General features: G+C 31.1%; 1 protein-coding gene across 2 annotated transcripts in view; it reads right to left on the reverse strand.

The window, feature by feature from the left end:
- The window catches only part of LOC134707662 (GTPase-activating protein and VPS9 domain-containing protein 1-like), a 39,149-nt gene that overhangs the window by 13,346 nt on the left and 12,742 nt on the right, over positions 1–13,061 (reverse strand). For both annotated transcript variants that reach the window (XM_063567633.1, XM_063567632.1), the window contains exons 5-9: positions 12,001–12,237; positions 9,523–9,840; positions 8,513–8,658; positions 2,324–2,428; positions 1,628–1,718 (exon numbers count right to left, since the gene is read on the reverse strand). In XM_063567633.1, the coding sequence (XP_063423703.1) occupies positions 1,628–1,718; positions 2,324–2,428; positions 8,513–8,658; positions 9,523–9,840; positions 12,001–12,237 (897 nt within the window). The remainder of the gene's footprint in view (positions 1–1,627; positions 1,719–2,323; positions 2,429–8,512; positions 8,659–9,522; positions 9,841–12,000; positions 12,238–13,061) is intronic.

Below are 13,061 nucleotides of genomic sequence, written 5' to 3' on the forward strand. Positions count from 1 at the left end.
TATGGACTTGACCACCAAAACTTAACCTTGTTCACTGATCCATGAAATGAGGTCGAGGTCAAGTGAAAATTGTCTGACAGACATGAGGACCTTGCAAGGTACGCACATATCAAAAATATTTATCCTATTACTTAAAATAAGAGAGAATTCAACATTACAAAAAAACTGAACTTTTTTTTTCAAGTGGTCACTGAACCATGAAAATGAGGTCAAGGACATTGGACATGTGACTGACGGAAATTTTGTAACATGAGGCATCTATATACAAAGTATGAAGCATCCAGGTCTTTCACCTTCTAAAATATCAAGCTTTTAAGAAGTTAGCTAACACCGCCGCCAGATCACTATCCCTATGTCGAGCTTTCTGCAACAAAAGTGGCAGACTCGACAAAAATACATCTTTTTATTTATGCACAGTCTTTCTTACAACCTTTAAACATTTCAAATGTTGTAAATTCAACACTATATAGACAATTATTGGAGTAGATACAGATTTAATCAAACTTATTTCAGAGATTATTGAAACATCTGTGATTAAGAAAAAATCAATTTAGAAGTTAATGCACAAATCTTGTTTGTATAGATTATCAGGTTTTCTACACATTGATATCGCAAAATATCAGCCTCGAGCCACAAGATGAACCTTTTTGGCAAGTGAGCGTAGCAAACGAGCTAAAAAGTTTCACATTGGGTCAAGCGGCTGATATTTTACGATATCTATACGTTGAAAACCCGATTATCTATTTATCGTTCTATTAATGGTCCTTTTTCCTCTCCCTAAGAGTTTTACGCTTGACGAAACCAAGCTTGATAAAGTCTCCTCTCGCATTGTGATGTCTCTGATAACTTCTCCTCTCACATTGTGACATCACTGAATGAGCCTGGTCTTGTTTTGAAGTCTTGATTTGAGAATTACTGAGAGACATGAGGACCTTGCAAGGTACGCACATATCAAAAATATTTATCCTATTACTTAAAATAAGACAGTGTGATATAGGCGTAGGGAAGATGGCATATCAATCTGTTAACCAATACAGAACAGGCTATCATTGGAACTTTGAATTATTTTTAATTATGGAATTTGCATAATTTCTTGTGCTTGAAATCTTTAATAAATTCCATGTTTATTTTGTACTTTAATGTTCTGTGCTGGGCACTACACTTTTTAATACAAAGAAGATAGTATATTTTCAATACAATGTACTGTGCTTCGCACAACACTATCTATACGAAGTACATTGTATGGAAAGTGTTATGAACTGCTCAAAACATTATAATACCAAATAAACATGGAATTTATTAAAAATTTCAAGAACAAGAATATATGCAAATTCCATAATTAAAAATAATTCCAAGTTCAAATAATAGCCGGTAAGTCAGGATTAATTACAAAGGATATACCTGAAAAAGCTTTTAATTTCAAAAGTTAATTTTGATCTGACAATTTATTTATTTTTTAAACAAAGAAGGGGATTCAGTCAAAAACTCATTTACTAGATTCAACTAACATTTACATAATAAGTTTGGAATTCTACTCATTTGATTACATCACATATGGGAATATATGTTACTGATAGCATTTTAATAATCATTATGAATTGAATTCTAAGAGTAGGAAAATAATTACCTGAGGCAAGAGGAGTATCTTCTTGTATTTCTATATTACCATGGTCACCAGAGACGGAAGAAACATCGGTCATCACACTGCCAATGTCATCCTGTAAACAAAAAAATATCCTCTACATGACAGTTTCATTTCTCAGTAAAAAAGATTTTCTTTCAATAAAAATTATTAATACACAAATATGATTCGAATTTTGTCTTTGGCTACCTGTTTTCCCCTTAAATGGACACCTGCAGTATAAATTTAAATTCGTTTATAGTGCACTGAAAGTAAGAAATAGCCAAACAGCATAGCATCCCTTCTGACAGATATTTTTCTGCTTATTCCTTTTTAGAACTTGATGATAAATAAAAAAAAACATCATGGAAAATGTCTTACAGCCAGTCATACAGCCCTTTAAAAAAACAAAAAAAAAGTTTTAACCCTCATAAAAATTGTCAGTGGTTGTCATATCTTTATGTTTTAATTCTTTATGATATTTGTTGTAGATGGTAAATCTTTTTATTGTAAGTGATATATCCAAAACTTTTCTATACTCGAGTTTTACAAATGGTAACATGAACACATTTGTTATAGATTCCATGTTAATCTCAATTTCTTTAAGTTTTCATTTTGTATATCATCTGGATTTCTCAATGACACATACCCCACTTCTCTTTTAATTCACATAAATAAAAGAAAATGGTAAAAAAAAATAACCTGATCAAATTCTGACAACTCTTCTGCTTGTTTCTCTTCGTTATCACTGGCCAGTACATCTGTACTCCAAGCATCACTTGCTGTTTCTGACAGTTCTGATAATGGCTGAAATATATAAAATTTTTGTTAAATATTTCACATTACACTAGTACTTGATGAACTTTTAAGCTGTCGTAACTTTCAACACAAAAATATAAATTGTAATTGATAACTTTCCATATCAAAACATAACCAGATGCTCCGCAGGGCGTAGCTTTATACGACCGCAGAGGTTGAACCCTGAACAGTTGGGGCAAGTATGGACACAACATTCAAGCTGGATTCAGCTCTAAATTTGGATTGTGATTAAATAGTTGACACAGCATAGGTTTCTGACACAGAATGAATGTGTTCTAATGAAATTAAAATTTTTGTTTTCTCTTAGAGCAATTCACTATGCTGTTGAATATTATTCCTCTCAAAAAAAATGTTTGAAGACATTTTCTTTTTATTTATGAAATTTCAAATGAGAAAATTGAACCCAATTTTTTTAATCACATCCCCCTTTCCCTTATTCCAAAACTAATCTCAATTAAAATTTCTAATGGAGTTTGCAACAATTACTACTCATTTAAATACATCATAAAATATTAAGATGTAAAAAAACTGCTTGTTATCACTGAATGGTAAAGATTATTTTAATTTATCAGTTGGTAGTAAAAAGTGAATATACATTGTATATTGTATATATAACAAAGATTTAAGTTGATTCTGGACAAAGAAAGATAACTCCAAATAAAAAAAAATCTTACAATTAGATATTTCTTGCTTACTATTCTGGACAAAGAAAGATAACTCTAATTAAAAACAAAATTGCTATTTCACAATATTTTGCAATAAGATATTTCTTGCCATTGCGCAATACTGTGCAATTGAAAAGACTTGCTATTGCACAAAACTTAATATAATAATTTTAGATCCTGATTTGGACCAACTTGAAAACTGGGCCCAGAATCAAAAATCTAAGTACATGTTTGGATTCAGCAAATCAAAGAACCCTAAGATTTCAATTTTTGTTAAAATCAAACTAAGTTTAATTTTGGACCCTTTGGACTTTAATGTAGACCAATTTGAAAACAAGACCAAAAATGAGGAATCTACATACACAGTTAGATTTGGCATATCAAAGAACCCCATTTATTCAATTTTTGATGAAATCAAACAAAGTTTAATTTTGGACCCCGATTTGGACCAACTTGAAAACTGGGCCGATAATCAAGAATCTAAGTACATTTTTAGATTCAGCATATCAAAGAACCCAACCGATTAATTTTTTGTCAAAATCAAACGAAGTTTAATTTTGGACCCTTTGGACCTTAATGTAGACCAATTTGAAAACGGGACCAAAAGTTAAAAATCTACATACACAGTTAGATTCGGCATATCAAAGAACCCCAATTATTCAATTTTGATGAAATCAAACAAAGTTTAATTTTGGACCCTTTGGGCCCCTTATTCCTAAACTGTTGGGACCAAAACTCCCAAAATCATTACCAACCTTCCTTTTATGGTCATAAACCTTGTGTATAAATTTCATAGATTTCTATTTACTTATACTAAAGTTATGGTGCGAAAACCAAGAAAAATGCTTATTTGGGTCCCTTTTTGGCCCCTAATTCCTAAACTGTTGGGACCTCAACTCCCAAAATCAATACCAACCTTCCTTTTGTGGTCATAAACATTGTGTTTAAATTTCATTATTTTCTATTTACTTAAACTAAAGTTATTGTGCGAAAACCAAGAATAATGCTTATTTGGGCCCTTTTTTGGCCCCTAATTCTTACACTATTGAAACCAAAACTCCCAAAATTAATCCCAACCTTTCTTTTGTGGTCATAAACCTTGTGTCAAAATTTCATAGATTTCTATTAACTTAAGCTAAAGTTATAGTGCGAAAACCAAGAAAATGCTTATTTGGGCCCTTTTTGGCCCCTAATTCCTAAAATGTTGGGACCAAAACTCCCAAAATCTATACCAACCTTCCTTTTGTGGTCATAAACCTTGTGATAAAATTTTATAGATTTATATTCACTTTTACTAAAGTTAGAGTGCGAAAACTAAAAGTATTCGGACGACGACGACAACGTGATAGCAATATACGACGAAAATTTTTTCAAAATTTGCGGTTTTATAAAAATGCACCAGGGCTCACGCTACCAGGCAAAGTGGGAGAAGAAGTCGCTTTCCCGACCGTCACTTCGCTTTCCCCGACCCCCAAAAGCGAAAAGAAGTCGCCCTGTTCTTGACGATACTTGCTTTCAGTCGCTTCCGCCATCGGACATTTTCAATTTTTACCAAGTTGATGAAACATCAATTTTTTATTGATATTAAAGAAATTTAGACATAAACGATTCATTATCTTAAGAAAAGAGGTTGAAGCATTGTCTTTGAAGTCTGTAGCAGGTTATTTGATAAAAATACAACTTGTTATCACTTCGTGCATTTCCGCTTGTTCCGGTGCTTGTTACTCGAAAACGTACATCAACCAATATTTCGGCGGCAAAATAAGTTTGTTTCTTCATTTAAACGTGATACAACGTAATGTTCCCTTCCAAATAACTTGTCAAACATCGTTTATTTTTGTAAATTTTCTTGCATTCGTCCGCCATTGACCGCCATTGACCGATTTCTAAACTACGGATCTCAACCGGACCAGCCATGACCAAAATCCGTACTTTTACAATAATTACTACGGACGCACGGATGGAACAGCTGACAGAAGAATATTGATCCCAAAGGGGAAAATTACGTATTACACACGAATTAAAAGACTTTTGGTTACATCTAATTGATTGGTGTATATAATTCTCTATATTTTTTATGGATTGTTTCAAACTATTGATTAAAGTTGTTTAACTCTGAGACTATCATGACTATTATACTATTATCAATATATTATGGGCCAGCTTAATACCTTTTTTTTTTTAATGAAAAACACAAGATAGTTTTGAATTAAATTGTAATTGATATATTATAATTTCTTTACCTTTTTAAGATAAAAATTTTTTTTTTTTAGTGCTAGATACTAAATATTTAATTGGTAGTTTCTCACAAGAACCTGAGTAAAACTTAACAACTTTTAATTTGAAATGTTGCTTTAATTGTATACTCAGATATGAATTGAACATTATAAAAAGAACATTATTTACATAAGACCCTTTATACTATATATGCTATAGACTAGTATAATCCAAACATTGTAGCGCACCGCGCGAAAGAGCACTTCTCTTTCAAATCTTACCACTTCTCCCTATCAGTTTCAAAAAGAGAAGGCACTTCTCCCTATAATTCTGAAGTAGTGTGAGCCCTGTGCACATAATCTATTGTTTTGTAGTATAATTGCTTGATACCCAGATTTGGGTGCATACATACACATGTTCCCGAAAAATCTACATGCAGGATATACAAAATTATGGTATCCAAACACTAAAAAACTAAAATATTTAAAAAAATATCAATATCAAAAAAGTTCCCTAAGAGAACACAGCAAAGATTGATTAAGTTGGATGTTAAAGATTTTCCTTCAATTTCTACAACCCAAAGAGCTTTTTCCTAATGATTGTAGTTTAAAGGTTTGAAGACTTGCTTGCTTGGTTTGTGTAAATGTTTGCCTAAGAAATCAATTGATAGGTGGTGCTTCAGCTTGTATACATTAAACTCTGCATCATATTTACTGTGGATTCATTTATTTTTTGTGGGTACCAATTTTTCTGGACTGAAGAAAACTTGCATTTTCTTGGATATTTTATTTTGTATCATTTATAACCAGATGCTCCGCAGGGCGTAGCTTTATACGACCGCAGAGGTTGAACCCGGAATGGTTGGGGCAAGTATGGACACAACATTCAAGCTGGATTCCGCTCTAAATTTGGATTGTGATTAAATAGTTGACACAGCATAGGTTTCTGACACAGAATGAATGTATTCAAATGAACTTAAATTTTTTGTTTTCTCTTAGAGCAATTCACTATGCTGTTGAATATTAATCCTCTCAAAAAAATGTTAGAAGAAATTTTCTTTTTATTTATGAAATTTCAAATGAGAAAAATTGAACCCAATTTTTTAATCACATCCCCCTTTCCCTTATTCCAAAACTAATTTCAATTAAAATATTCTAATGGAGTTTGCAACAATTACTATACTCATTTAAATACATCATAAAATATTAAGATGTAAAAAAACTGCTTGTTATCACTGAATGGTAAAGATTATTTAAATTTATCAGTTGGTAGTAAAAAGTGAATATACATTGTATATTGTATATAACAAAGATTTAAGTTGATTCAGGACAAAGAAAGATAACTCCAATTAAAAATAAAAATTCTTGCAGATATTTCTTGCTTACTATACTGGACAAAGAAAGATAACTCTTAATTAAAAAAAATTGCTATTTCACAATATTGTGAAATTAGATATTTCTTGCCATTGCACAATACTGTGCAATTGAAAAGACTAGCTATTGCACAATACTTAATATAATAATTTTAGATCCTGATTTGGACCAACTTGAAAACTGGGCCCATAATCAAAAATCTAAGTACATGTTTAGATTCAGCATATCAAAGAGGCCCAAGAATTTAATTTTTGTTAAAATCAAACTTAGTTTAATTTTGGACCCTTTGCACTTTAATTTAGACCAATTTTAAAACTGGACCAAAAATTAAGAATCTACATACACAGTTAGATTTGGCATATCAAAGAACCCCAATTATTCAATTTTTGATGAAATCAAACAATGTTTAATTTTGGACCTCGATTTGGGCCAACTTGAAAACTGGGCCAATAATCAAATATCTAAGTGCATTTTTAGATTCAGCATATCAAAGAACCCCAAGGTTTCAATTTTTGTTAAAATCAAACTAAGTTTAATTTTGGACCCTTTGGACCTTAATGTAGACCAATTTGAAAACGGGACCAAAAATTAAGAATCTACATACACAGTTAGATTCGGCATATTAAAGAACCCCAATTATTCAATTTTGATGAAATCAAACAAAGTTTAATTTTGGACCCTTTGGGCCCCTTTTTCCTTAACTGTTGAGACCAAAACTCCCAAAATCAATACCAACCTTCCTTTTATAGTCATAAACCTTGTGTTTAAATTTCATAGATTTCTATTTACTTATACTAACACTATGGTGCGAAAACCAAGAAAAATGCTTATTTGGGTCCCTTTTTGGCCCCTAATTCCTAAACTGTTGGGACCTAAACTCCCAAAATCAATACCAACCTTCCTTTTGTGGTCATAAACATTGTGTTTAAATTTCATTGATTTCTATTTACTTTAACTAAAGTTATTGTGCGAAAACCAAGAATAATGCTTATTTGGGCCCTTTTTTGGCCCCTAATTCCTAAACTGTTGAAACAAAAACTCCAAAAATCAATCCCAACCTTTCTTTTGTGGTCATAAACCTTGTGTCAAAATTTCATAGATTTCTATTAACTTGAACTAAAGTTATAGTGCGAAAACCAAGAAAATGCTTATTTGGGCCCTTTTTGGCCCCTAATTCCTAAAATGTTGGGACCAAAACTCCCAAAATCAATACCAGCCTTCCTTTTATGGTCATAAACCTTGTGTTAAAATTTCATAGATTTCTATTCACTTTTACTAAAGTTAGAGTGCGAAAACTAAAAGTATTCGGACGACGACGACGACGAAGACGACGACGACGACGACGACGACGACGACAACGTGATAGCAATATACGACGAAAATTTTATAAAAATTTGCGGTCGTATAAAAACGAAGCAGCAAGCCAACCAAACTTAGAAACGGCAAGTTTAGGAAATGGCTTTAAAACTGAATGCAGAACCTGTTTTTTATGTCAATGCTTCAGATAAAATTGAAAACAAATATTTAATTCTAGTAAATCTGAAACTATTCTTCCTCATAATTTTGCAGAATTCAAGACTCTGCCTTACATCTTCTTTGAACAAAATGCAAATTTTACACAAGATGAATGTGTCATATCAACTGAATTTGATCTTTTCTAGGAAACAATAGGCTACTTGTATCTTTGGTGCTCATCTCCTTTTTGGAAATAACCGAATCAATCATACACTAAGATAATAACAAAATACCTAAACCACTGGAGGCTCTAAATCTAAAATACTTTTTCTTAAATCCTTCATGACTTTGGTACTACTTGCCTCATTTCTGGCTAGTAAACTCTGTCTAACAATTTCTTCTCCTATCTCCTCTAGTCTATCATACTGGTTTTGTTCTGGAGGTTCCGAGTCACTAGCTAGTACATCTGTACTCCAGGTATCACTAACTGTAGACTTAGTCTCATCCACTGCAATATCAAACACAATTCTATTCTTATCATAAATTAGATAATGAATCCAATACAGAATGTTTCGTAAAGTTGTAAAATGTTTTTATGATTGCAAAAAGTATAGGATAAATTTCCCCCAAGAAAGTGACTTTTGTATTCAAACTTGCATTATTGGTTTTATAACTCATCTCACATTCTTGGTTTTTGCCCCCCTTTTATCAATCACAATAATAAATGCATGCAAAAAATTATAAATTTACAATACTTGCTTGCATTAATCATATATTGGAAAGTTACAAAATTATTTATTGGTATGCCTATAGTATAGTAATAATACTTTTAAAAATATCCATTGTGATTTTTTTAAGTGAAATTATACTAGAAATATAATTAAGTGTATCTAAATGAATATAGTTGTACATTTTACATGTTTTCTGTAATTTTGAAGGCAGTTTAAAAGAGACAACTTCTACTATACTTCAATCAATTCAAATTACCCTAGCTTTCATTTAGAATTGGAAACTCTTAAATAATATGAATAAGACTTGTAGCAGGACACCTATACAGCAAATTTCACAATATATTGTCTTTCACTAGCCATGAATATATATATCAGATGATTATTGTAAATGAGAAAACTATACTTTGAAGATCACAGTCCTCATAATTAATCTATTTTTTTCTGATTTAATTCTTTTAGACTGGAATATCAACATAATTTTTCCTTATATTTTCTTTGTTTGAAACAAAACATCTTAAAAATAATGCAATTTTTTTTGGTATGACAATTATTCATTTCCTGCACAATTCTTAAAAATACCAGATCTTAAAAAAACATAATTTTAAGAAACCTTGTACTTAAGACACTCCCAGGTTTCTTACCAGGAAAGTCTCTTTTAATTTCAAATTTTCCAAATCTCTCAGTTACATCTTCCCTGTTAGTCTTTGGTACAGTTACAGGTAACCGGATTGGTTGTATAGCTTCTTGCTGTAATTGATGGACAGGTGCCTCAACACTGCCAGCTGGAGAAGGGGGCGTGTCTCTTCCACTGATATTAGGTGTGCCACGCCCACTGACATTTGCTGAGATCATATCAGAGAAGTTGTCATCTGGGTCGTCATCATTTTCTAAGTCTACAGACCCTACGGAGTGACTTGATGCTCCCTCAGATATAGCCTCCTGTAGGTCACTGGTGTTACCTTGAAAATAAAAAATGACAAAAAAAAAAAGAATTAATTACTGTACATTCAGATATGAATGAAAATTATTGCGAAAAATGTGACAGGGTTGTAATCCCAATAATTAAAACTGGCATTTTAATATCTTTTATATGAAGTTAACAGGATTTGTCTCAAAATTGCAAAATTAAAATTGGACTTTAATCTAAAATAACAAAATCACAATAATAAATGCATGTAATAATTTCTAAATTTACTGTACAAGAAGGTATTATCCCAGAGGCAGAACCAGCCATTTTTAAAAGGTGGGTTTTGACCAGTTGTCCCTATTCGAAGGCATTGATCATCAGGAAAAGAGGGGGTTCTGTGGGTTCAGTCTAGAACAAAGTAGTGTACACCTTTTTAGTTTTAGTTTCAGAACATATAAAAGCATTTTCTATTTCATTATCTTAGTTAATTATACATGTTATATGTATATGATGAAAATGATTGATTGTGATTCCTTAATGTCTTGTCACAAATGTTTCATGCATTTTCAGGAAGATGATGAAAATGAAATCTTTTGAAGGTTTCTTTCTTTTTAAAATTGTTTTGTTTTGTTTTATGTGTTTTTCATAGATTAAGAAATCTCTTAAAGGGGCACTAGCTGTCAAATTCATTGTAACCGATTTGACTCAAATTCTCATATTTGGTTTATAACAATGTAAAACATTTATCCAAACTATCAAAAGTCTAAAATAAACAGTTTACAGAGCATGGGGTAGATAATATATAGGTTCGTTTCGTGTGTATTTTAGTCCAGACGCCATCTAATTAACTATCGATTTGACCTCAGATGACCATATAAGCGATGTAAACAAAAATAAAGATACGAATAGATTAAAACAACACGTGCAATTGCATTTTTATAGGTCTGTTTGATTTTATTTTATAGATTAAAAATAGATGTTTCTAATTGTTTTTAACCATATAAGAATGATTTTATGTGCATCGAATTAGTAATCAAATGATTTACCGTAGTTTCACTTTCATTGTTGACATTCTTTTTATTTAAATAACCAGTACACGTACAATGCATGCGTTGTCAATCTCTAGCTAGGGGTTAACTTGAAGTTCACATGAATACCGGTTAGAATGATGATGACGTTTTCACTTGCAAGCGAATCAGTCAAAAATTATGTTTAATCGCTTATTTCAACAAAATTAAAAGGAAATTGATTGCTAAAAGCAAATTATTATTTCATTATTCCAATTTGATTAATGATTGATCTAAAAAAAAATCATACTTTATTTTTTTATATATATCGTAGCTAGTGCCCCTTTAAGATACTAAAAAGACACTTTTGATTAAAATAATATGAAATTTCAAATATGTCATACTATGAAAATACTTTTATTTGTGGGTTTCCCATTTTCATTGTTTATGTGAATGGCTTTATCCACAAATGTAAGTGTCCAACAAAATGTAACAACTGTTGTCCATTCCAGACATTGAAATATCCCCATGCAGTACAAATTTAAAACTCACAAACATCTAACTTCTGCTCAAACCGTGAAAATTGATACCCACCAATAAAAGAACTTTTTTACAAAAAAATACACAAACAATTGGATGATTTCCTTTGCATCTAAAAGAGGTAAATATGTTTCTTCCTTATTATTGTTACTTTGATCTCAAATTCGATAAAACTCATTGAGCTTGCATAAAATATGCAGTCTTTGCCAAACTGTTTTAAGGTTTGTCTGACCGAAAAAGAGATTACAATTTTTTTACTAAATATTCAACCAGAAAATTTTAAAAGTTCTATTTTTGTCTGACATTTTGTGAGTCAGATAGAGTTTAGGATACACTGCATATGACCAATATTACAAATATTTCAGATTTAATTGACTTGCAAAGTCTTCATTTGAGAGCCAACATTTTTGGGGTAAAATGTTTTGAATATAAAAAAACTTTTAATTATTAATTTTTTAAATATTATCTAATAAATATACATCTTTTCATATAAAAATAAAAATGAAACTCAAGCAATGCATTTTGATGTTGAAGAATTGCAAAATAAAAAAAAGGAACAAAAAAAAACCAGTGTAGAAATAGTGCATTAACTTTCATTCTTTATTTATGCTCAATATTGATTGATTATATTCAAATAGAAGTGAAAATATCAATTCTGTTATTACCTATGGATTCTTGGTCTTGGGACAATGAAAACCTCGTTCTTTTTTCACCAGGTTCTGCACTAGCAACATAATTAGATATCCCTTCATGGTACGTCACTTTCCTGCGTTTATTTTCTTGTTCCCATGACAATACTTTTTGTTCCGAGAGCATGCCTGGACATTCTACATCATTTCCAAGTGATATGACAATAACATCTTCAACTTGTGTCGGACTGCTCTCATCTTTATTCTTTTTAGCTAAAAATAGATAACAAATTCTTGCTATTTGATCTTTCTTTTCATGATCAACCCCACAGAATCTTGAACAAAATATTGTCATTATCTTATTTTAGATAAGTGTCATATAAATTCATTTACCACATATTTAAACAATTTGTTTTTCTATAGGCTATAACACTGCTGTTTACCATTTGTAACTTTCATAAATATTTAACTTTGAAAACTGGATACTTTTTTGAACCACTTGCCACCATCAACATATCATGTTTACATATACAAAAGTTAAAATCATCAATGTTTTAGCTATGTTAGCTTCTATGGATCCCTTTATTTTTGGCAATTAATTTTTTTGTGAAGATGGGAAAAAACTGTACTTTTGTTGGTATAGAACATGGTTTTATTTCACATTGATATACAACATTTTGAAGGGTAAGCAAAATTTCACAATTTTTTTAAATCTAATTATATAAATATGTGCCACAGAAAGTTGAACTTTTTAGTTCAGTCTAGGTGGCAGCATGGTCTAGAGCAATAGACACAGTGCAGATGGTGTTGTCACCATATTCCAATAGCAAGATTTAAGATCCCGGAAAAAGAAAAACAAAAATTTGCTTCTCAAATTCACAGATTTAACATTGCTGTGATGCTATGGTACTTTGAAAATGTCCAATGTTTTAAGACTGTAACCACTTTTCCCATAACGTAAGAGTACCCAAATTGCACCTTTTCAGAAAAAATAGCACGGAAATCTTTAAGACAAGATTTTCTAGAGACTAATCAATTTGTATTTTTATGATTTGATACTATGTACGTCTTTCAACATAGGTAAACATATTTAGATA

Source organism: Mytilus trossulus, chromosome 2, assembly GCF_036588685.1.
Source record: "Mytilus trossulus isolate FHL-02 chromosome 2, PNRI_Mtr1.1.1.hap1, whole genome shotgun sequence".
Lineage (NCBI taxonomy): Eukaryota > Metazoa > Mollusca > Bivalvia > Mytilida > Mytilidae > Mytilus > Mytilus trossulus.